The sequence below is a fragment of the Onychostruthus taczanowskii genome, unplaced genomic scaffold (assembly GCF_017590055.1).
Source record: "Onychostruthus taczanowskii isolate IOZ18803 unplaced genomic scaffold, ASM1759005v1 scaffold153, whole genome shotgun sequence".
NCBI classification, from domain to species: Eukaryota; Metazoa; Chordata; class Aves; order Passeriformes; family Passeridae; genus Onychostruthus; species Onychostruthus taczanowskii.
In genome coordinates, this window is record NW_024498719.1 from 832,848 (window position 1) to 858,462 (window position 25,615).

The following is a 25,615-nucleotide window of genomic DNA, read 5'->3' on the forward strand; positions in this document are numbered from 1 at the left end:
AGTTGTGTGCAGAGTGAGTACATGGCAGATTCAGTTTAGACACAATGTATGTAATATAGTATAATAAAGTAATTAATTAGCCTTCTTATAGGATGGAGTCAGATGCATCATTCTCTCTCCCTCTCCAACGTCAGGATGCCTTGCTTCAATATAAAGTATGTATCTTTGCCATAAAGTCATGGTCAGAATGACAGCTGTTCACTAAACATAGCATAAACAGGGCTAACAACCCTCAAAAAGCATGTGGAAGGGTAATGCTCCACTCAGTGCCAGACATGATAATGTCTACCATGTAAACGACAGCTGCTTGAAACTGAAGCATAACCCTATAAGGAAGGAGGAAAGAAAAAAAAAGACAGTAAGCCAAGTGCTGGAACCTCTGCAATCGTCTTGTCACTCATGGAGAACTGCTGCTGCTCATTAGACACATCACAGATGAAGCCACAGCTCTACAAATGCTAAGTAAGTAAGTATGTCCTATTTTTAAGAAAAAGGCAAGAAGCTTAAAAAAAACCCCAACAAAATACTACTGAAGAAACAATAGGGAAAAAAATAGAAAAAAAAATCCCTAACTGCTGGTTTCTTCAACAGCAAAGTTGAAGAGAATTACAGAATGATAGAACATAAGGATTTGGATGGCACCCACAAGGATCACTGAAAGTCCAACTCCTGACCCTGCATAGGACCATCCCCAAGAGTCGCACCCTGTGCCTGAGAGCACTGTCCAACACTTCTTGCACTCTGTCAGGCTGGTGCTGTGACCATTTCCCTGGGGAACCTGTTCCAGTGCACAACCACCCTCTGGATGAGAAACCTTTTCCTGATATCCAACATAAACCTCACCTGACACAACTTCAGGGCATTCCTTCAAGTCCTGTCATCACAGAGCAGAGATCAGTGCCTGCCCCTCCTCTTCCTCTCACGAGGAAGTTGCAAACTGCAGTGAGCTCTCCCCTCAGTCTCCTCTTCCCCCAGGCTGAACAGACCAAGTAACCTCAGCTGCTCCACATAATGCTTCTCCTCAAGGCCCTTCACCATCTTTGTTACCCTCCTTTGGACACTTTCTAATGGATTAATATTTTTCTCATATTGTGGTGCCCAAAACTGCACACAGGATTCACTTAAGGACATTCGATATTGCAGATAAGCAGCATTTTACTTTGGGAGAATCTCAAGTAATGTTTTTCAGCACACTAAATCAAGATAGGGGGAACAAAAATACAAAGGCTAAGAGATGAGAAAGTACTTTTTGACATGCATGTTTTCAAAAACCAAAACAGGAAAATGCTAACATCATATTGACAACAACTTCTTACAGCACATTTTTAGCTGCTGATTGTGATTTTAAAAATAATAAAGAAAGCTATTATTTCTGTTAATAAATGAGCTGCTATTATTATTAAGAATTTAAAGTCACTTTAATTATGAAAACCCATTAACCATACAAGTCTCTTGATTGTCTAGTTTCTAACTATGCTTTTTAACTGTGCAATTTTTTTAACAAATCCTTCTGGTTAAAATCATCTTAAACCTCTTCCTATTTCCTCAAAGGAAAAGAATTATGTGTACTCCAAAGAACTTACCTAAAATAACTTGAAGCATATCCAAAAAGAAGGCATTTTTGCACAAAATAACTTTTTAATATCACGTTTTATGGAACAAATGTCTTTCAAATAGAAAGTAATTAGTATTTTCACCACAAGAGACAACATATACCATGAAATGTACTTTGATATCCTCCTTGAGATCCATTACATTGCTCAATAGTGAGCAATACACAAAGAATTGTAATTAAGTTTATTACAAACATGGAACACTATAAATGTTTAGCAGTGTGATCACAAGACTTTACTTTCAAGATTATTTACTATGTTTATATAACGAATCAGTAGGATTTCATTCAATTCCAAATATATTTGAACTATGGATCTTTATGAAGTTCTTCCATAGCATTATGGCAGTTGTGTAACAGCTATATAGTCTGAAGTATATAATATATATTCAGATGGGACAATCATATACCACACAACACTCTTACAAAGCCTTCAACAAAATGAGCTGACATTCTAACCTCACTTTTTTAAACCTTATTTTGAAAGGAAGAAATCAGGAAGCATTTAAGACAATCTTTTTGACCACTGGGTGCCACTCTTGTTCTGTGTACAATAAACTGCCTGACATTAACACAGTCTTCTCAGTCTTCTTGGTTTTTAACTCGGCTTTAAACAACCCTGTTTCTTCTAAACTGAGAGGAGAAGGTGGAAAAACTTTTACACAAATTTTTATTAAGCACTCCTTTTCAAAATGTTTTATTATTTCTTCTAGCCCCAAGAATGTAATTCTGAAAGACATCTATTGCATCTATCCCCTCAACCTTTAAAATTGCACAGGCATCATTATATTGTAGCCTCAATGGACTGCAGCTGCAGAATCAAATAATAGAACAAAGAATTCTCTGAAATCATGTAAGAAGTTTGGCTGATCAAAGACGCTTTAAATTACTTACGCTTTCAGGTTACCATTGTAATAATGTTATCGTGATGCCTCCTATCCTTATTAAACTAGAGACTTTCATGTCATGTAATTTCTTTAATTTCTATTTCAAACAATGCAACTAAAACCCATTTTTCCACTACTGTCTTTTACTTCAACAGATATCCTTTCCAGGTTACTTCACTGGTTTGCTCCACCAGCTGTTTTGGCAACCAAGTAAAATGTCCTAAATATTCGCAGCCTATGCACGGCACTATCAGAATCAAAAAATACCTGTATTCAGGTCTTGTAGGGTGATCATCCCTTGCCCATCTGTATCCTGATTCATCCTGCAAAACACACGCAAAACAACTGCATGACATGTACCTCAATGTCAGATGTCAAGTACAGTTAGTTGCCAAATGATACTTAATCACTGTAAAACCAAAGCATTTCATGAGCTAAAAAAATATTAATCCTTGCAACAAATATCTTCTCAATTTATTCACTGTATTCATTTACTTTTTATTTTCTTCCTCTGTCAATATTGAAGGCAGCAACTTTGCAATGCTATACCAAACACAAACTACAGAAGTTTCCAAAGCATATATATATATGCTCTGACTTAAAGAACACTTTCATCTTCAAAATATAAATTACCATCAACACCTTGAAATTACAGAATTTCAAACAGCTGGGTTGCAGGGGGCAACAATAATGACCTTTCCAGTATTTCAATTACCTACTAATCAAGTCTTAATGGGAAAATAAACATGATAAACATGAGAGAAGAATCACCTTATGTACACCTCGGTGTGGAGGGCCACTTCTTCGGTCGTGGGCAAAACTACGACCCTCGTTATAGCCTCTGTAATCAGCGTGACCGTAATCGTCATAGCGACTGTAATTCCCGTCTCCGGGTCTCTCAAGCAGTGGCGGTTTCTTGGGCACAATGTTTACTATTCTGTGGTAATCACCCTAAACCACAAAACAAACAAAACCATACTGCTTTTAACAGCTGAAAACCCCTAATGCATAAACAAAAGCAGAACCAAGTTACTTCTAAATATGTGACTTAAAAGAGGAAATTGCCCAGGGAAACAGCAAACATTAAAAATCATGCCAGTCTGACAGTGGAATAACTTATTAAATCTAACTGGACACTACTCATATTTAATCCTTAGGCATTACATGTTTAATTACAGAAGGAAATTTTTAAACATTATTTAATTGTAATTATTTAATATTATATTTAATTGTCTTTTGAGAATTCACAAGCAGTAGCACCAGCTACTTTCTGAGCATTGGTTAGCTACACGTATTTCTCAGATTTTTACATTATCTTTAGAATGCAACAAAGTTACACCTGTAGTGCCTACAAAAAAAGACAGTCCATTTGAAAATACTAACAATTTTCCTTATGTCTATAACATCCTCCATACTGCAGAGACTGTATTTAAGATAGACCTTGCTTCATAGCCTGAATAAACACACACTGAATACAATGCAGTAGGTGATCTGAAGATTCAAGTGACAAAATTTTAACACTCTTGGTTTTTCTTTTAGTGCAAGTTTCAAGCAGCTTTTTGCTAGATACAAATTTAATTTTTTTCCTTCAAATAGCATGTCATATACCATTTGTCAACTAAAGAAATTCTTTGTTTATTAAGTACAAATTGCACAGCTGCAAAAGATGCAAATTCAATTTTACTAGAACTAAGTTTTATATAAATCAACCACAAATAAAAAGGGAATGAAAACATGAATGCAAGATTTTGTATTTTAAATCTTCTTCCTTTAGCAAAACATTTTTTTAATGGGCCTTAAACAAAAGCTACTAATGCAGAGACTTGTGTTAGAACGCGCAATTTGGTGTGGAGGGGGGAAAAGACACTCAAGCTTTTTTAACAGTAAGAAGTCACAATCTAATGCACTGATAGTTTCTGCAGAAAAATACGGTGCATTCACAAACTGCTAAATATTGTCATGCAAAAAAAAGAAAGAGTTAGTTCTGATTTCAGAGACCATCAACAAACAGACTAGAGGGCAATCTAAAGCCAGCCTACAGCCATACAGGTGCAAAGTGGAGACTACAGACACAGTCATACACAGACACAATGCTTGATCTACTCTTACTTCATCAAACATCCTCCACATGTAATTTTTTTTTGTTTGGTGTCTTACAAAGATGGGCTGTGCAGCTTAAATAAATCTGCTCTCTGCTTTAACCTCACCCAGAAGACCCCAGCACATAACTATACCGACACACAGAAGAACAGTTACATCAAAACTCGATGAGTATCCTACTCACACAATTACATCAAGTGCTTGCAATTTCACATTCTTTAACATAACTGTGTTTCTGCTACAATCTATACTTGGCATACAATTAGGACCCAGTTTAGATCAGGACACATCTCTTGCTTTCTTCAAAAAAAAGATACTTAATTCTGTATCATTGGCTCATCTCATTTCCAACCTACCAACCTAGCAGCAAACAATAAGCATATTAACACATTGAACAAATTAATTCCATTTCACTTGTCTAATCAAAATTAAGTTAAAGTTCTACATATGGACACAAATACCATAGCACAGGCTTACAAGGACAGAAAGTGCCTTCCAACTATCTTGAATCTGCAAAGCTGTATGAGAAGGAACTCAATATCCATCTTTCAGTATGGCAGAGAGACATCATATCTTGGTTTGCCCAGCTACTGGGGGTGTTGTTTGGGTACAGATGGGTAATATGAATTCTGATGAGTATACTCTGCTACTCCCTTCAACCCCAGTTCCAAACACACGTAATATAAAGCTAGCATTGAACTATCTAGTTAACACTTGCATCAAAATGAGTGCATCACATCTTTTAGACTACAAATTTTCATAATGCCTAATCACACATTGTTCCCTGTACAGCCTGAAAGATCACGGGAATTTAGAAATGTCAATGATGCAATGGTTAAATTAAATTGGCAACGTGTTAGTCAAACGACTGAAAAAACACCTGTGAAAATACATTCTGCCTTTCCCCTTGTCCTATCTTGATAGCATTTTGGAGAAGGAGGTAGCTAAACATCCTGTGAAAACCAATCCGATTTCCAGCTTGCTGAAAATGAAGAAATGTTACTGTTGCCTGTCACAGTAACAAAAATGTCACAGAACAGCCAACCACTAAAAAACTACTCAAGAAAGAAGACTATGTAATTAGTTACATAGCGTAACCACAAGTCTCCAAAGAGATAAGCTGAAAACAAAACAGAGGGAACCCAGAAGATGCACTAAATCAGCTATAGTATTATTTCAACATTAACCGTAAGTAAAAGGGAAGTCAGATAAGAGGAACTGGTGCCTGACATTTTATTTTGCCAAAAGCACATTACACAGGATGTAAATAGAAATATCAAAAAGTATTCTTAAAATTCTATTTACAGGGTAATACCTCCAAAGATAAAGCTACAACCTTTTATTTATTGTTTGAGACTTCAGACAAGGGAGGAAAAAAATTGCCCAACTCTGTGGGACAGAGAATTCCTAAAAGCATTCTGAAGTTATTCTATAGCACTGCATTCTATAGCTTCTGCATTTGCTTTTATAAGCATACCATACGTACATACATACATAACACACCACAAAATACTCTGTATCTACAAAGCAGATTTCTGTTGCCACTCTCCTTGTCAAGTGTTTCCTTTGCAGAACTCCAAAGCACAACTTTAACAAAGATGTACTTTTAACACTTGTTAAAAACATCTTCTCCTATACTTTAAACATTATAAAAAAACTTTGTTGGTGACAAGAACAATCATGAATGAAGTTCCTTTACCATGTCAAGTTACTTAAAAGAAATATTAACATGGAAAAATATAACATTATTATGGCCTCTTGTTTCCCAGAAGTCATTAAAAATCCTGTGCTTAATAACACAAAGAATTACAGCAAAAAATCAGTTTACTAAAATACAAATATTCTAAAACACTTCCAACAGATCTGAAAATTAAAAAAAAAGAAGAAAACAATAACAATAATTAATTCAGCCTATTATTTCTGTGTGGATGCATGTACCAGATTGCTGATTTCAAAGAAAAGGGAAAAAATGAACTTGGGATATACTAGGAAGTCACACAGGTACATAAATCCATCCTCTATGGTACAGGTGATTGTATAAAGGTACAGTATAATGCTACAGATACAATGCTTACTACACACTTACATCACCATGAATCCTTGGAGGGAGACGTTCTCTTGGAACTCTTTCATAGTCGTATCGCCCTTCAGACCACATCTCATCTCTTCGATAGGCCACTTAAGACAATGATAACACAATTAGTGAAAACCAGACTCATTATGAGTAGACAAAAGGACAGTGAGCAGAAAAACAAAGGTTCCAGGATTTCTCCCAATACAATGCATTATGCACAAGCCCCGTACATAGACTTTTTATTATTAGCCCTTTAAAATGGAATAATATGGAAAGCATGTCATGTACTTGGAGCAAAAACAACTCGCAGTATGGAAAAGAACATGGAACTGGAAATTAGTCCAGTACAATCAGTAAAATTGCAGGACTTAGAGATACTATAAACCACTCATATTTCAATAGAGTGACACATATGAAACATGCATATTGCAAATACTAGATGTACAGACTAATGCACATACACATACAGCAATTTTAATAGTTCTGCTAAAAATACTGGAACTTTAAAAAAAGTAACTCAACATCTATTTATTAGATTAAATAATTTCTACTTTTTAATAAAATATATAATAACTTTGAATTATTTCATCAACTCAACTGTCTGGAAAGAGATCAAAATGCAGCACTTAATTTCTTAGTACAAAGCCCCACATTTTGATTACATGCATACAATACATTCTTCACATGCAGGTACTTCCTGTTTTAAATTGGGAGCCAACAGAACAAAAAAATACCTCTTTTCAGAGGAAAGTGACTTTAGAAGCAGAGTTAGTCATTAAAGATAGGTGGAAATAAACCATCATCCTAAGAGATTCTAGTCATGCTGTGCTAGACAACACAGACTTGAGAAATTCAAACCTTTCTGCTGATTATAAAGGTGACAAATTATCTACTATGCAGCACTGAAAGTAGATATGCAACAGCTAGAATTATGTTTTTCATTCACAGTAGTAGCTCTAGCTGTTAAAAACAGGCAATACAGAAAAGAAACAGCAGGTCATGCTCAGAAGGAGAAATACATAATGATACCTACTTGCACAAAGTAAAAACACTTTACTGGAAAGACTTCTGAGGCTATACAAAATTATTGATTAATAGAGATGCTAAGAATCAACATAAAAGAGTTTATTAACTGTAAACAGAGGTAGCAGTAATTCTGATACACACTTTTGCAAAATATAACCAACACTCACGCACTTACTTTTCTGTCAGTTTTAGCAACTCTGTTTCTGAAGATCCATTCACCTACCTACAAAAAAAGGAACTGAGGTTAGCAAAAAATACAAATCTATTCATCATAAGCATATGTTTTTCTGTTAAGCAAACCAGACATACAATCTAAATGTTTTAACTGCCCGTACCCTGCAATCTGTCTTTGTAAAGAAAAATAAGATTCATCATAGGATGCATGTGATGCATGTGACAAGTTAATTAAAAGCTTGATCTAAAAAAGACTTTTCTTTGGTAAAAAAGAGTGAATAAAGAAGCTCTTCCCTCAACTACAACTTGCATCTATGTTCATAGATTTTGACCCTAGCATTGGCTCAAATGAACCAGATTATCTTCTTATAGTCCCATTTTATAACAGACTTGACCTTAAGTTTGTTCTACAACCAAGACACAGACCTTAAGTTTGTTCTACAACCAAGACACAGAACTAGTCTGATGTAGCTATAGGTTATGAATCAAAAGCTGACTAAGCAAATCAGCTAGTCCTAGTTTTGGTAAGGACAATAGTGAGAGAATCCACTGTCCTTGCCCTCTCCAGTAAGCTCCACATAAGATTTACTAATTCTGAAACCACTGCTCATATTGTTGCATTGGATGGTCAGGTACATCATCAGAAGCACCTTCCTGGCACCTTCACAGTAACTGCCTCAACTTTTTTTTTTTATTTTGTACTTTACTGACCTTTTCTAGAGCCTTAAAAATGCACACCAGGGCTATATGTGTATGAACAGCTCTTAGGCCAACCCCATGCCCTCCTTCCCACATTAGCAGGAGGATGCTCTATCTGCTCTTAGCTGTCCCCACTGTCCTCTTTTCTTTGCGCTCAGAACAGTACTTGAACATTTTTGTGTTTTTATGTACCAGGAGGGACAGAATTAGCTACAGCAAGACAAAATCATTATGCTGAAAAAGCATGCTCTGCCCTAAAAACACTTCATTGCCAGTCCCTCATGACCAGCCCTTACCACTCCTTGTGTCTATACTTGCCCACAGCTGGGAAGCACCTGGAGTGCCCACAGCACCCACTCCCTCCCCTGCTCATCCACAGCCCACCCACCTCTCACACAAACAGAGATTTAGGTACTTGATGGCAACCCTCAGTTTTTTAGACAAACAGCAAAATACCAGAAGCTGAATTCAGAGGAGGTTTTCAAGTGGGCTGCTTTTTTCTCCATTTGTACAAATACAGTGGTATCTGTCCTTTTGCCTGCAGAACTTATTGAAACTGCTAACTGAACACAATGTTCAAAAAGCAATGCATCTCAGATAAGTACTACTGAGGCTGAGGGCAAACTTACACTTCATGCTGCTTTATCAGTCAAACCACCTCCAACATCCCAACACACGTCACTGACAGCAGGCACCAACACTCACATACACACCCCATTATTTTATCAGGAAGCAAGGCTGATAAAAACCTTCCCTTTTTTATCACTGCCGGACCTCACTGAAATGAGCAAGAATTAAGACAAGCATTTCAACCAAAACACAAGCTGGGGAAAAGGTAGAGATACACGATCACAAAAGTCAATTGACTGACAAAAAATATACACTAGACAACAAGCAACTATGCAGGTGGAAGAAAAATCTCATCTGCATTTAGAGGAATGAAATTAAGAAAGTTTATCAGCCAGAATCAACCATCAAATACATTGATTAAAATGCTGGTACAGTAAACAAGTAGAAGACCAATTTTATACAGAAGACAAAAAAGACAAATTTTAGCTGGGAACAATGAGATAAAATAAGGATCTATTTGAAAATACCAAAACAAAAAAAAAATGCTTGAATGGAAGAAAATGCAATTCCCAGCATCTTGAGCACCTTTTATCTGTTTCTATAGAAAAAGAAAACAATCCATTTCTTAACTGATGTGATCTGACGCAGCTTTAATAACAACCATGGACAGTTTAAACTCTTAGGATCAATATCAGAAGATTCCATTAACAAAGACTCAAGAGCTCAAATATGTTATGCTGTATTGAGATTCATCTGTTCTCTCAGTAGGAGCAAAGTTGTTGTAAAAGAAAGAATGAGAAAAACCTGGTTTCACACCAAATACTATGACTCATCCTGATTAAATATTTTCTATTAGCATATACAACAAAAAAAAAAAAGTTTATGTTTATTATGATATATAATCACTTGCTATATTAATTTAAACAATCTTCCTATTTTTGATCAGTGGTGACTATTTTACCTAAAGCAAAGTCTTCTCTCAAATAAACACTTTCTGTAAGTGCAGAGATCATTCTATGAACACAACACAAGCTGCTCTACTGTAGCCATCCACCAAGAATGGCTTTACTCCAATTAACACTATGTTTTGGTCTATGCTAATGCAGGTTTTTCCATCAGGCAGACTACACAGGTTTCTTAAGATTTTTTGCATCCTCCTGATGCATTTGCAAAAGCACTCTAGTACTTTGAAACATTTGTACACAATTCTTGTCTGCTTACACTTACTTGAGACATCAATTTTCATCAAGTCTACAAGTATCTGTTTTTCCAGGATTTGTAATTTTTTAACATGTGCTATCATCCTTCTGCAGAATCTACATTTTTGTTTCCAACACTTACAGCTTCCTAATCCAGATGGCTACATCTTGCCAGATGTGAACAAAGCAAATGCAGAGACAGGCAGCTGGAGTGCCTCCCATGCCACTGGGATATATCTGGTTTTATAATGTTACTTTGATAAACAGCAGAGACTGACAAATGTGAGCCAATTTTGTCTATTGTCTCTACTTTGGAAAGCTCTCAAAAAAGCTCAAATACTTTTGTACAAGATGTTGGAGAGATGTGACTTATTGGCAAAATCACTATAAGACTTGCAATGATTCCTGCTGTGAGGATATAAAGACAGAAAATATTGTTTTATCTTCCAACAATTAGACTCTGTATTTGATAATCTTCAAAGATTTCCCAGTATCTCTTACCTAGACAGAAGGCAAGGCAGATAAAAATGGTTTGGGGGAGAAAGTAACTTTCTCATCTTCCCCTCATACTCGGGACAGGTAGAACACACTAAATAGACAGTCTTACTGGAAAAATTAAAAAGCACAAGTGTGAGAGCAGAGGGAAAAATCCAACACACCAGGAAATAAAATAACATGAGAGAGGCACTAAGAAAAACCAGAGATTTAAAGACAATCTGTCTCTGCCTAATAGCAAATATTAGTCTGTAAGAGTTTCAAAAGCATTTAGGAGTATGACTACAACAAGTCTAGGGATATTCACCTAGATACCAAGAGGTTTTCTTCCAAACTTCCTCAACCCATTCACCATGATTTTGACTTAAAACAGCATGTGTAAACTGAATATAATTAATAACAGCAGCAGCATTCCAATGAGGATTGACAATCCCACCACTTCCACTTCCTTACTACATTGTTCTAGTATGTCACTGGGACAAGAGCAATGGAAGCAATGCATTGGGGGCTATATTAATAGAACGACTGATATAGTAGCACTTATGTTTGCCTGACCACCTGCAGTTACCGACCTGCCTATCATCAGCGCCAGTGCCATGAAAAGCGTATTCTACCAGGCTCTGATGTGACTGCTCCACCAGCAATGTCACTGCAAACAACTGCATGGATCACCACTGCTCCTGTGGCTTTCCATCCTGCAGCACAAACACTCTGACAACAAAATATGGCAGCTTTCCATACTGCTGCCATAACCAGTCAAAACCACAATGCTCTCAAAAATTACTCTTGAAAGTGCCAACCAACCCACAGCACTTCACCCAGGGCAAATCACTGTATCAAACTGTCCTCACTGGCTGTGCGGGTTTCTACATCTTTTTGTTATTTCTGACCGTTCCCTTGAAGTTACAGATAAAGAATTTATAGACTATCCTTGAAAACCCTAATGGAGGGGAAAGAGCCTACTTAAGGCGTATGAGTGAGAATAAAGAACCATGACGAGCAGACTTGAGATGCTTAAATACTAGGAAGGATCTAAAATATTACAGCATACCCTGTTGTTAAACTAATCACATAGATTTATTCTGAAAGACTTATTCTAGTACTTACTAGGAAATTAGCTGAGTGACACACTCATGCCTTATTTACCCCTCTAGAAACAATAAGGGTAGTGATACTGCACCAACACACCCGCCACACCATCAATGCAAGTGTTTATAATGGGATTTATATAGACTCCAAACACTCTTTATGATTTATTGTTTAAATCTACTCTCAGATGTATGTACAAGGAGGACGAGCCTTCCCTTCAGAACAAATATACAAATTAAACTGAGAATCCAAGTCTTCTGCCCCATATGGGTTTTAAAGAGCACTAAATGAAGAGGCTCACAAGCCGTGTCGGGCGCTAACCCAGCAGCCGCCTGCCCAGCGGAGCCCGTCCTTCCCGCCGCCGCGTTCCAGCCGCCTCGCGGGCAGTGGGGCTCTCGGAGCCCCCGCCGCCTCGGGCTGCCCGGGCGCAGGGCGGGCCGCGCTCCCCCGACCATTCCTCGAGGCTGCCGCTTCCCAGGGCGGGCGCTCCGCGACCCCCGAGCACGTGCTCGCAGAGGACGCAGGAAGGCGGTCCCGGGGCGCCCCGCAGAAGCCGAGCGCGTCCCACCGCAGCCGCGGACCGGAGGCTCGGCTCCAGCCCCGCATGTTCCGCGGAGGAAGGCGGCCGGTGGCCGGCGCCCGCCTTAACCCCGCTCCCGGGCCCGCCGCTCACCCGTTTCCCGCTCCCGCTGCGCGGCAGTTCCGCGGCAGCGCCACCCGTCCGCCGCCGCTTCCGGCGCTCCCCGAGCCGTCGGCGGAAAGCCCCGCCCGCCGTCGCGGAGCCGCCGCCCATTGGCCGCAGCCGCGCCGGGAGCTGCGCGTCGGCGGAAGCGCGACGGGCCGGGGGGGCGGTGGTGGCTGAGGAGGAGCCGTGTGTGCCGGGCTCTCCCGTCCCGCCGGGACCGCACCCGCGCCTCTCCGGGCCGCGTCGCACGATGGGCTCCCGTACGGGCTGAGCCCCGCCGTGACGGGTACGCCGGGCGGGGGCACCGCGGGTGTCGCGAACGCTCCTTCACAGCTCGCTGGCTTCGGGCCTTTGGGAATAGCAAGGGACGGAGTAAGCGGCTGGTCGGGGCCGCGCTGTGATGTTATGGCCGAGGGTGTTAATACGGTGTGTGGAAGATCCTGAGCGGTCTGTGGTTCTGTTGCTTTAATGTCGCTTTGCTGGCGCTGAACTCTGGGATAGATTCCGTGTGTGGTGATTTGAGGAGGAAGGGCCGTCACGGGGTGAGTTACCCAGGTCTGCCCCTCCTGGGTGAAGCTCTGGGTGAGACCAGGTGCGATTGAACCACGCAGCTCTTCTCCCATCTGTGCTGAGAATCCCTTTAAAAAGAGATTGTCGGAAAAGCTTTTATGGGCTTTCCCTTTGGAGCGTGAGGGAAATGGTAGCATAGAAATTATGAACCTCTGAGGGCCCTGGGTCTCTCCAAAGTGGAGGCAAAAGAAGACAGCCCAGGCCTCCAGAGCACTCCTTACTTCTGTAGGTATTGCACATTTGTTGTCGAGTAAAGCACTTGCTGCTGTATCATCTTAATTCACAATAAAGTCTCAGTGAATGCTGATTAGTACTGGGGATGAAAATGGAATCATATCATTATGTCTGTCTGGGACAAAGTTCTGCTGATTTTGGCCAGGGTCGATGTGACACCTATATGTAATCTGGAAAAGGAACATATATAAATTATATGTATTTGATAGATAATCCAGGCTGATGGTCTGGTTGCCCAGTCTTACTGTCCCTAAGCTTTTGTAGTTAGATCAGTACGTAAAAGTGTTTTGGTTCAAACCCAGATCCTTTTTATGTTCCTCTTTGGCTTGAGCAGATTGTATTTTTTCTTTGCTGATAGAGGTACGCTTATTTACCAACTCTTGATCCTGTTTAATATTTGTTTGACACTATTTAAGTGAGTATGAGATAAAACAGATTATTCTCTTACAGCTCGTTCCATGCCCCTTGTGCAGGGCAGAATTGTAGCAAGTAGTTGATGCCCTTGTCAGGCACCAGGGAGAACATGGGTTTGGTTTCATCCTTTACCAGACACTCAATTATTAGCCTGAGCCAAGCTCCTGCCACAACTAATGGTTTGTTGATTTGGGTCTAAACTCTGTTGACACTATTAAATCAGGAAGAAAATACTGTGTTTTGAGGATCAAGATAGAAACACTCTAATTGGCCTCAGTGGGAGTGTCTTGAGACACTTGCTCACAAACCATTTGTACATACTTCAGGTGATTAAATCATAGATGTGACATTGCTGCACTGCACTTAAAAACAAACATACAAGTTTGTGCTTTTAAGTTGAAGTACCAAAGTCATGAAAGTATAAGTAGATTTAGGCTCCACTTGATGATTCAGAGGCATCTGAACTGTTTTAGTGGTGTCCTCATGTGTTCTGGGATAGAGTAGGAAAGCCAATTACTGCAATTAATCATTGTCTTTCTGTGATATCCCCAATACTAATGACAGATGCTGCATTAAGCATATTGGATTGAAGCAAAACATATTCATGTACCTGATCTATTTTTCAGGGGACTTAATCATTGCTGACAGATGGCTCTTGTCAAAAAATGGCTTCTTTTAGTTCAAGTTGTTAGAAAAGACAAAAAAGATTGAATTCAAGAAGACATTGTAATGAGACATAACTCTATTGTCAAAGTTAGTATGTAAAAGTGATAAATGAAGAAGGCATTAATATAACAGAGAGGCCATTACATTAATGGGAATTGTGTGCATTCTACAGAGATATTGTAAAGGCTTTTAGCCAATGCTTTAAAGTTAAGTAATGAAGGTAATACCTTGAAGATCAAGAAAGCCCCAGAAAAGCATCCAGGATAAAATAGAAATGTTTTGGTTTCTTGAAAAGCTCTCGCAGGATATAGCCTTGAAGCCAGGCTGTACCTGACTTTCAGTTGAGTCTCCTGCAGCAAGAAAAAAGCTGAGATGCTGTTTTTTTTGGTTCATTTGGAGGTTTTTGTGAGGGAAGAGGATTTTTTTTTCTTGTCAGCTGAGCAGAGAGACTGGTAATTATGGAGAAATAATTTGATGAAAATCTTAAACTAATACTGGATATTTCTATGAAGTTAGAAAATTCCTGAAGTAGCAGCCTTGTAATGATGAGCCTCCAGATGACATGTCTTTTCTGGGGACTTTGTTTAAAATTGGAACAGGCATTTTTTTACTCCTCCAACTAGAAAACTTTGTTATAATAAATGGTGATAACCATACAGTTGCTGTACTCCCTCTTGTATTAAAGTTGTGTCTGTATAGTGGGTCAGACATTAAAAATAAGCAGTACTTGCACAACAGTCCTAAACAATACAATTTGCTAAGTATATTTGGGTAGCTGAAGCAGCAAAACTGTTAAGCCCAAGTTTGTCCAGGGGAGTAGAAACAACGTTCAACCTCAGCTGTCTTGCAGCCAGTGCTGTCTGGGTACAACACTCTGAGCTACTGGAAAAAGCAGTGTGCAGCTGAAAATGGTGATTCTGTAGGCTGCTTTCATTAATAATTTCCTAACAACTGTGCTGCTAGGCCAGTAGTAATCTCCACATGATGTGTCACCTTCTCTGTGCAGGTTTGCACTGTGGCATTGTGGAATATGCAGGCTGACTGCTCTCCAGTCATGCTGTTCTCCCTGGTGCCTGCCCATTAAAATGGGGGCTGCTTTGGCCTGCTGTTGCAAGGTGCTCCAGCTTCTCTTACCTTTTAGGCAGAGTGAAATTGTTGCATTCAGATACCTGAGATTCACCTCAGTTGTATTCCATTTTGTTTAAATGGTATGCCCTGTCTCACCCGTCCGAAATGTATGGTATATTCTAAGCCTGTGGTCCTGCCCTGAACCATCCTGCATCTGCAATCCCATTGGCCCAATGTGATTCCGCGCCCATTTCAGTTCCCCTCTTAAGCTGTGCCATAAAATCAGTCTGGCTCTTAGCCCTTCCTCTCTCTCAGCCTCTTCCCCCCTCTTGCCCCTTCCCTCCCCGAGGCTCCCCCTCCCTCCCCCTTCCCCCCTTTTCCCTCAGTAGCCATGCTGTTCCCGGGGTTGGGACCCCAAATAAACCTTCATCTGATCAGCACCCTCAGAAGCCGTGTGGAGTCTCCTTGCCTGCCTGCTGCTGCCAGCCAGCTCACAGCCTAGGGGGCCCTCCGGGCACATTCCTGGGCTGCGCCACCTCAAAACAAACCGCAACACCTCCAGTGTTTTCTTGTCCACTGCTGCAATGTATTAGCACTGGCAATGTAGCATAGTGCAGTGTTGAGCTTGCTCTTCCTGAATCCTTCTATCCGCTGTACCTCTGGATAACTGCACTTCAGTTATCCATTCACGTGGCATGTTGCCAAGTCAGTCTGGTTAGGCTTGTCAAGGATACTAATGCCAAGCAGAAAGGAATTTGGGATAATGAACCCAGTCTGCCTAACACCAGATGCAATGTGTGGCCTTTATTGCGAATTTATTCTGTTTTCATTTGCTTAACCTTTGTGTTGCCATTTTTGCTCACGCCAAAAAAGTCTCTGAACATGAAAAACCTCAAAATTGAATCACTCAGAAACTGCCACTCAAATGAATTGTGATACAGTAAGCATGTCAGGAAAGAGAAGCAAAGCACTTGGATAATCAGTGTCTACTGGGAATATCAGGCCTTCACATAACTAAATCATGAAATGCCAGAAAGTATCAGCCGGATTAAAGTGTGATATTAGTTACTTTTGTTGGCACTTGGCCAAGCAATCTGTTTAGACTGGCTACCCAAGAAGTCCCCTAAGAAACTGTAATATGGCAGATGCTGATTTTAATACTTTAGGGTTTTTATCCCTTCATCAGCTATTGTCTGCATTTTTAAAATGAGGCGGTCTTGCTGAAGCAGTGGCTTGATCCTCAGTTGGGAATTGGCTAGAGGTGCCAGGAAGCAGTAATAAGGCTGTAGGAAAATGGACAAAGAGGTAGAAATTGGACTGTGTAGGGAGTGGGTTTGCTGTACTGTTTGGTGTGGCCTTTCATAAGGGGTATGTTTTGATCTTAAGTTTTACTCACTTAACTCTTGGTGTGAACCGTGGCTACAGAATGGATCAAAGAGAATGTTTTGCACAGACTTTACGTGACTAAAAATCTTGGGAAATGTCCAAATATGAAGAAAAACATTAGCTTGTAATTTTCAAGTTAGTTCAGATACTCTTCACCTGGTATTAGATGGTATGTGTGGGTTATAACAGTATTTTTAATTGATTAATTGTTTCCAGACATATTCAGTTTCAAGAGCATAGAAAAGATTGGAAATCAAAATGGGAAGATTGGAAATTTTCCTGCTTCCTACCAGGAGAAATCTGCCTAGTCAGAAGGAGGAAGGGGAGTGCTTCTACAGAGATGCTGCTCTATGGTCAGCTTTGGACACTTGCAGTTGTAGAGGAGTGCAGAAACTTGAGCAATAGTTCAGAGAGGAAATGAAAGCATGCCACTCTAGCATCATGCTACATTGACTTAAAAATGTATTTATCTCCCTCCTCACAATAATTAGGACTCTGCTTTAGGGAAATATTTTTTTCCCCCCTTAACCAATTGTATTTTATTGTATGTTGAACGCAGTGAACTGATACTTGCATAAAGAATCAGGTCATGCTGGTACTGGTACAAAGGTCAGTAATTTGACACATTGTCCATAATGTTTAATAAATGGACATTGCTTGTTTCTTTTGGCCCCGACTTTTCTAATTGCACAGATCAGCAGAGGATTATTGTAATTCACTAACTTGCCAGTTTTTTCTTTACTACAAATCGACTCACATAGAACAAAAATATGTTTGGATCCAGGAGAGGAGGAAGGAATGTATGTCTTCTGTAGTCCATGAAGGCAAAAACTAATTTTCATGTAAAATGATGCAAAGGAAATGAAAGCTATGCTCTCCTGCAACTTTATCATGGCTGTATGAGCTAGGCTTGAAATAAAATTGAAAGTCTTGAAACTATTTTTATAATTGATTTCTTAGTTCAATATAGTTTAACTCTTCTCTCTTTTTCCTTTTATCAGAAAAATGAGTGGTGGGTTGGCACCAAGCAAAAGCACAGTGTATGTGTCCAATTTACCCTTCGCTTTGACTAACAATGATCTGTACAGGGTAAGTTTTAAGAGATGCATTGTTTCGATTAAACTTGTTGACAACAATTTTGACTGTAAAATCAATACTGATATATCAGTTTGTCATGATAAATTTATTGCTAGTGAAATGCAATTGTCTGTTGTAAAATCTTTTAATTTTGTTTTATATTTCAGATATTTTCAAAGTATGGGAAAGTTGTCAAGTAAGTGACCTGATATAGCCTTCTATTTTTGTATCCCTCATTTTAAATATTTTATGTCTTTCCTTCACTTGAAAGTCTTGAGCTTTTTGTAATTAAAGTATGAATGTGGAACTGTATTGAAGTTCTGTTCATTTTTAATAAAGTATAAATTTAATTTAAAAACTGAAAGTTCTTGCAGTTACGTACAAGAACTTTCAATACAAGAATATTTGTGTTTGGGACGGGTTTTGCAAACCATTTCTTAAGAGCAAGTTGTTACATACCCTCGATCCTTTCTCTGAAATAGTTGAAACAGTGTTCTTCCAGTATTATTCCCCTTTCCTTCACCACTGCGGGGCACAGTGGGTAAATGTGAAAGTGGGAGTTTCTTATGTGAACTAGATGTCACAGTTCCCACAACTGCAGTGTAAGTTCTCTGTGATTCTAGAGGGGTTTCTTATTGTGACCACTTAGTATTTTACCTAAAGCTAGATGTATGTCGGGTATACCTGAACAGTATGTGTGAATATCTGCCTCTGTATTCAAATGCTAGAAAGAAGTGCCACAGTAAGGAACTGACTAGTTTGTTTCTTTTTTTTCAATTGGTCAGAATGAGAAGACTCAAGTCTTCAGTTTTTAATCCTAAACCAGCAAGTATCTTATCTAATTTCTAGAGCTGTTGCAATAACCTGTGAGATACAGAGTTTCAAAGTTTATGAAGTCTCAGAAGTGTGTTTCAGGTGACAAATAGCCGGAAAAGCAAATCTGTCCTGACTGTTATGACTTCAGCTGAGTTTGTTCAGTAAGAAACAAGACTTTGTATGGCTCCGAGAAGTTCCTCACTTTTTAAAGATTTGTCACAGTTGATTCTTTCTGTTCTTGTGTTATTAACTGGCATGTTCAATATCCTGATTAGAAGCATGACAGTCATACCAGGCTTCCACTGGAATTCTTCAAAGAGTAGCTTGGCAGAAAAATTAATACAATCGTTTTAAAGTCAGTTTTATTGACACTTGAACTTAATGCATGGATTTGGACATGTCCTGTGCAAGAGGCTTTGGTAGTAAACCTGTTCAAACTTTTTGTGCATGTATTTGGGGAAATTTGAGCTTTCTTTACTGTGTTTTTATTTCATAAACTTTTTACCATGTGGGTCATCCATTACTTACACAGGCTGTATGGTAGGCCTTCTGTATTGAGCTGGGGTTTAGTTTGTTTGGTTACTTCTTATAATTTTGGCTTGCCCCGTGGCTGAACCTTGTTCTGCCTATGGTGGACATAGGGAGGAGTGTATTCCCTACTTTTTTACCTGTATTTTGACTTTTATGTACATGCAGCCTGACATTCTGGTTCTCACTGTTGTTGTTTTGTTAGGTTTTTTTCAGGACTAAATACAATTGACATTAAGATTGAAAGAATTGAGGCTGTGTGTGTTCCAGCCATACACACACCCAGGCCCTGTCTTGTAAATTTTTATCTTCAGGTTTTGTTTTACTGTTTCTAGATTTTCATGAACTCCTCAATGTGCTATTGAAGCTGTTGATTTCAGTGTTAGACTGAAGATTTAACTTTGTATGTCATGTAAAATAACACATGCATATATGATCTTTGGATTTCAGTTGGAGGTATTTGTAAAACAGTATTGCATATGGGTAGTATTTCCTGTAGTGAACCTGTTTAGCTGATTAGTCCTACACAAACATAGATTTCTCTGTCTGGAGGCAGTTCACACTGTGCTTTTCTTCAATGATACCAATGGTAAAATTACTCATGAATTTTCCTTTCACCTCCAGTATATCTAGTTCCCTCCAGTTAGGTTGCTTGTAAATCTAAAGATTATGTTCTCTGTTCTTCAAGTCACCCAAGGGAATTAAGAGTGATACTGGTCCTAGAAAGACGCACATGCTTTTTAAAAATCATCTCCACTCTACCTCTAAATACGTGACGAGGTTAGCTGCTCCTTTGAATTTCTATTTAATGAGTTAAATTTATTGTTAAATATACTTTAACTCTTTTGCTGTGTAACAAAGGTAAGATCCACCTGAGATCTTTAAGGAAAAAATATCTCTGAAGTAATTTTAATGTGATTCACTAAGATCAATAATGTGGTTATATGTTTCCAGAGTTACCATTATGAAAGACAAAGACACCAGAAAGAGCAAAGGAGTTGCCTTTATTTTGTTTTTGGATAAAGAATCTGCGCAAAACTGTTCTCGGGCACTTAATAACAAACAGGTAAGTTGTGGAAAGTTTTTATGGCAGGAGGGTTGGGCTTCCAGTCCCAAAACATTTACCTTTTCTTTCCAATTTTCTGTAGTTGTTTGGAAGAGTAATAAAAGCAAGTATTGCCATTGATAATGGAAGAGCAGCAGAATTCATTCGCAGGCGTAACTACTTTGATAAGTCTAAGTGTTATGAATGTGGGGTGAGTAAAACAAAAATGCAGAGAAATGCACAAAGATTGTGGGTTGAGATAACAATAATTGAAATAATACTAAATAGTAGCAGTAATAGTACATGGTAATGAAAGTAACAAAGAGAAAAAAACCCAAGAAAGATAAGTGATGCACATGAAAACTATTATAATGACAACCTCCTATTCTTTGCTTCAAAGTACCTGCTTTTGCTATAACTTTGGAAGGTCGTGATTTAGCTGGCAGTAAAATAAATACAGGAAACAACTGTTTTATACAGAAGTGAGTTTTAAGTTTCAATTAATTCCTGACTTTTCCTGAACATAGTAATGTAGGACGATGATATTTGCACAGTATTTAATGTCCAATATAAACTTGATTTATATTCATAACACTTCTTACAGCAAAAATGTCACCTCACTCCTGTGTCTTAAATTGTTAATTCTGAGGTTTCTATCTTGTTTTGAATATAAACCATGTGTGGTGCATTCAGTTATTGTAACACACAAAAAAGTCTACCATGCTTGTAGCTTGTTCTCAGTTTGCAGTTAAACATGCATATCACCACTAATCTCTTCATTTCTGTGGCAAGCCTAGAGAAGAGTTTGTCTTCTGTGTGCTAATTCAGCATTCCATTTATCTTACTAATTGCTCCCATTTTTTCCCCCATGAACTTCCCTCATGATACGTTTTAACGTATTGTTGTTTGTAATAGCTTCTGTTAAGCAATATTTCTTTTTCTCCAAGGAAGCAGGACACTTAAGTTATGCTTGTCCTAAAAATATGCTGGGGGAGCGGGAACCACCAAAAAAAAAAGAAAAGAAGAAGAGAAAGAAAATAGTGGAACCAGAAGAAATGTATGTATATTGAGTTACAGGTTACTACTTTTTTTAGGAAGCTTTTTCATACTAAACACTTAAATTAAAGATCTATATTTTTTTTTTCTCTCCCTGCACAATGAAGTGAGGAGGAAGAAGAAAGTGAAGAGGAAGGTGAAGACCCTGCTCTAGATAGCCTCAGCCAAGCCATAGCTGTTCAGGTACGAAATTGAAGCATGGCATATTTATTATAATTTTTTTAAGTCAACTCCCTTTGTTAGCTGCTTTTTGGAAGCTCTGATATACATGCACAGGCCTGTCTGCTCTATAGCACTTAGTGGGCTCTGGTTTGGTAGCAGAAGTTGGTAACTATACTTGGCTTCTTTACGTTGCTGGCATGTTCAGTGGAATTTTGTTTGAATTTCTTGCTCTTTCACTATTGTTCTATTTGTGTGTTGCAGCCTTTTTTTTCCCTTCAAGCTCCTTTGGTATTTTCTTGTATCATCTCTGCTGTGATGCTCTGCTAGGTTTTTCCCACAAATGCCTCTCTCCTTTGTTGTCTGAGGAGACAAAAAGCCAGTCATGTCTAAGTGACCAGACACATTCTCTGTCCTCACTGGAATGTCCTTGAACATTTATTACTGGGACACTTCCTTTGCCTAATACAGACCATCACATTCTCTAATAGACCTCATGTCCCAAAACATACTGAATGCAATTTTTTTTTATGTAGCTAGCTTATCTAACATCTGTATTACTGTCTTTATTACTTCTTTATCTCTACACCCTTTTGCTTCATGAAACGGAACAAGCCTGACCTGATATTCAAATTTCTTGGCTCCCTGGGCAACATTGTTGCCTGTGTGCCTGTCCCCAAAAAAACCCTCAAGAGTTAATAACTTTGTTCTGAATGTGACTGTAATGAGTGCGGGACTTTTACATGATGTAATCAAAAAAGGTGATTCACATATTTTCGCATATTCACAATGTTCTTCTCTTTCCCCAAAAACTTCACAATTGGAAATAAAACCTATAAAGCCAGGAAACATTCTCATTTCTATTGATGCCTCACTATCACCATCCAAAGATTTTTAACTGGTTAAAATAGGAAACTTCTATTTAAACTATTAGTTGAATAACTTTCAGTAATAATCCCCCAAAGGCACTCATTATGTGAATGAATGACTGCAAAGGACAATAGATAGAAGACTTATTAGCAGAACAAAGCTGATTCAATAACATCAGTTTAAAACATGAGGCATTTTTTGCTTTAGATCTCAGCTAAAGAGATCTGCTTAGATTTTTCACTTTAGATCTCTCTATATTTTTGGAAGTTTGCCATGGGCAAAATTCCTCTTTTTGAGAATACAGGATGGTCCAGGCGGCTGCTGTGGTGTAGAAGGCAGCTTATATGTGAGAACTACTTTCAGAAATGTTTCCTAGTGCTTTGATCACACAGTTTATCTGGAAATAAACCCTTGTAATTCTTTAACTTATCTAAGAATTCAGTATACATTAAGAATTAGCATTGCTATTTGTAGTGCACCTTAATTTTTATTAATCCCAGCTAATACTTCTCTTTTCTTCATTATAGCAAGCCAAAATTGAGGAAGAACAACAAAGATGGACACAGACTGCAGGGGAATCTTCAATTTCAGATGATTCAAAACGTCCACGGATTAAGAAAAGTGCTTATTTCAGTGATGAGGAAGAACTTAGTGACTGAAATAATACTGTTCTAAATGCACATATAAGATATATAAAGTGTACATTTGTAAAGTGCTACAAAGTAATCTGTAATACAGGTTTGTTTTGGTGTTGAAGACATTTAAAATCATAGGGTTTTTTTATTCTGTCCCCTGATTCTTCCATCTTTTTATATCTGTGTCTCAAAACTTTACCTCTCAAGGCAACTTTTTAAGAAAATGATGTAATTATATACGTAAATCCAGAAAAGTATCTGTGAGAATGCGTCTTGCAGTTAGTGTCTAGAACCAAGTCCTAGCAGTGAAATGTTTCATGAGAGAATTTCCCAAGCCTTTTTTCCTAAGAGGAGTTCCTCATAGGATGACTGTTAACACCACTGATGCTTTATGTATTGGTCTGTTTGGCAGCAGTGCTTTAGTAGTATTTCAGTAGATTATGAAACTTGCATTAGTTCCTCTGCATAGGGTTGAATTTCAGCTTTAGGCATTGTCTTTTTACTCTTCATGCAGTACTATAATAAATTATTGTTACATCAACACTGTTTCTCCTGACTGCACACTTGAGTGCCTAACAGTAATTAGGGTTATCCACAGAGTCTTAAATACATTTGGATCTAACCTGCATCACATCTGAACCTGTTGGCAAAATCCAAAACGCATAGTTTCCTACATCCCTAAAAAACAGCTTTTCATGTGTACTTGGAACCATCATGGTCTCTTAGCAAAGTGTGTTGCCACATATTTTGCACATAAGCTTTTCAGACTTTCTGTGTCCTTAGATCTCTCTAGGATGCTAGGCATGTTGTCCTGTAGCTGTGATCGTTCCCAAAACCACAGACACATGGTGGTAGTGGTACCCATTTTATATTGGTGTGTAGTCTAAACTCTTCTCTTTTAGGAAGCACAAGATAAAATACATTCACAATTTCACACTCCGAATAAGAGACGAGCTGGCCTCTTTCTATTTTCAGTTCTTCCTGTTTGCTCATCAGGACTTGATTTTCTTCCAAATATAGAAAATGTAAATCCAAATATACCATTATGTATTCTTAATTAATACCAATTTACATTCAAATACGTAACTGGGTGCAAAGCAAAGAAACATGCACACACACACTCTAAGCTAATATAAAGTATTGACATTCAGAACATCATTCTGGTGTCTTCCTTAAACACAAGAATTCAGAAACAAGAATAAAGTAATTAAAGTTTTTTCTGTGCGAGCTCCTCAGGTCAGCAGAATAGGAAGGACTATTGGGGTCTAGAAACAGGAAGATGTTGGACTCAGTAATCCAAGAAATGTTTTTAAGACCGACTTTGACTTTTTGCTGAAAGTACTGTATATTAAATCTAAAGCATCCTTCACTGAATTTCAGGAAGGTCTCTTAATAGTGAATAGCTGAGAGCTAAACTGCCACGCATGTTGTTAATAAAGTAAAATCATTCTACAACATGGATGTGTGTAATAATGAAGCTTGAGGAGTTCTAAATTCTACTAAGGAAGCAGGTAATGCTGCCAGCAAGCTTTTCTTCAAATGTTAGGTTAGGGCTCAATGGCAGTCCAAAAATAAAAAGAAAAAAAGGCAAAATAAAAAGATTATGCCACTATGTAAAAATCAGAGTTGGTCTTCTCAAATACTATATTCAGTGGTGGTTTTTACAAAAGATAGAAAACTAGAATGTGACAGAGGACCAGTTTAACTTGGTCCATGACTTTGGTTTGGAAATATTTGATAGGCTGTAAGATTAAGATTTCAGTGAAGTGATTAGACAGCAAGCTTCCAACTTTTATTTCATTACACCGTGTAATGCAGTAGTGGAACTCACTGCCATGAGACTTTTTTCAGTGTCATGGGGGCAAAGGATTTGACTTACTTGTGGAACATGATATTTTGAGATGTTCAAGTCTCTGCTCAGAAATATCCTCAAATAAAAACCAAAACTGACATTGTTCTGACCTGATACAGCACTTTATCCAGAGTTTCAGTAGCTGCAGCACATTGATGTATCTTTCTAGTCTGCTGCTCCTGCCTCACTGCTTTTCCCATAGGGTTTGGTTTTGTCAGCATGAAGCAGTAGCTCAGTCCAGACTATTACAACTGACCCAGTGTTGTTCCTCCATGCTCTTTTGTTCCAAGCATAAAGTCACATGAGGTACGTGACATTGGAAAAGAAACAAAAATTAACCTGCTTCTGTGCAGAATTGGCATTAAGAATTTTTTACCTTAAATCATCTTCCTTTAACAGTTTTCTTAGCTCATAATTTCTGTTGATCAGCAGTGTGTGTAGTTTTTGTTTTAGAAGAAGGCACCTAATGCCTAAAACACAGTCTCTAAAGGGACCTTCAGGAACAGGATTTTTGCACTTGGCTTCCTGAATAATTTCAAGTTTCAGTTCTTTGTTGGCAAGATAACAAAGCATTTCTAGGTGAGAAATTCAGAACACTAGCATTAGATAGCATAAGTACCTGTTCTTCC

At 38.5% G+C, this 25,615-nt stretch overlaps 2 protein-coding genes across 3 annotated transcripts in view; one reads left to right on the plus strand and one right to left on the minus strand.

Annotated features, from left to right (window-relative positions):
• PPHLN1 (periphilin 1) overlaps positions 1 to 12,660 on the minus strand; it is a 60,993-nt gene extending 48,333 nt beyond the window's left edge. Inside the window, exons 1-5 of the mRNA XM_041399083.1 lie at positions 12,599 to 12,660; positions 7,875 to 7,922; positions 6,686 to 6,777; positions 3,271 to 3,450; positions 2,767 to 2,822 (exon numbers count right to left, since the gene is read on the minus strand). Of these exons, the coding sequence (XP_041255017.1) occupies positions 2,767 to 2,822; positions 3,271 to 3,450; positions 6,686 to 6,777; position 7,875 (329 nt within the window). The 5' untranslated portion in view covers positions 7,876 to 7,922; positions 12,599 to 12,660. The remainder of the gene's footprint in view (positions 1 to 2,766; positions 2,823 to 3,270; positions 3,451 to 6,685; positions 6,778 to 7,874; positions 7,923 to 12,598) is intronic.
• A 99-nt stretch (positions 12,661 to 12,759) lies between these two features.
• On the plus strand, positions 12,760 to 25,084 carry ZCRB1 (zinc finger CCHC-type and RNA binding motif containing 1). 2 transcript variants are annotated; one of them, XM_041399077.1, is made up of 8 exons: positions 12,760 to 12,896; positions 17,950 to 18,037; positions 18,193 to 18,221; positions 20,324 to 20,435; positions 20,518 to 20,625; positions 21,362 to 21,471; positions 21,578 to 21,653; positions 23,027 to 25,084. In XM_041399077.1, the coding sequence occupies exons 2-8, from the start codon at positions 17,954 to 17,956 to the stop codon at positions 23,156 to 23,158; spliced, it is 651 nt and encodes a 216-aa protein (XP_041255011.1). In that variant the 5' UTR covers positions 12,760 to 12,896; positions 17,950 to 17,953; the 3' UTR covers positions 23,159 to 25,084. The 2 variants fall into 2 exon arrangements, with proteins under 2 accessions (XP_041255011.1, XP_041255010.1); XM_041399076.1 differs by lacking the exon at positions 12,760 to 12,896 and adding an exon at positions 12,897 to 13,036.
• The last annotated feature ends 531 nt before the right edge of the window (positions 25,085 to 25,615 follow it).

What these genes read in the sequence shown, in the direction of transcription:
- ZCRB1 (XM_041399076.1), top strand. Translation starts at nt 13,011, where the DNA reads ATGTTATGGCCGAGGGTGTTAATACG. An exon ending in TGGCCGAGGGTGTTAATACG is followed by an intron (nt 13,037 to 17,949) that starts GTGTGTGGAAGA and finishes TCCTTTTATCAG; the next exon opens with AAAAATGAGTGGTGGGTTGG. An exon ending in CTAAGTGTTATGAATGTGGG is followed by an intron (nt 20,626 to 21,361) that starts GTGAGTAAAACA and finishes TTTTTCTCCAAG; the next exon opens with GAAGCAGGACACTTAAGTTA.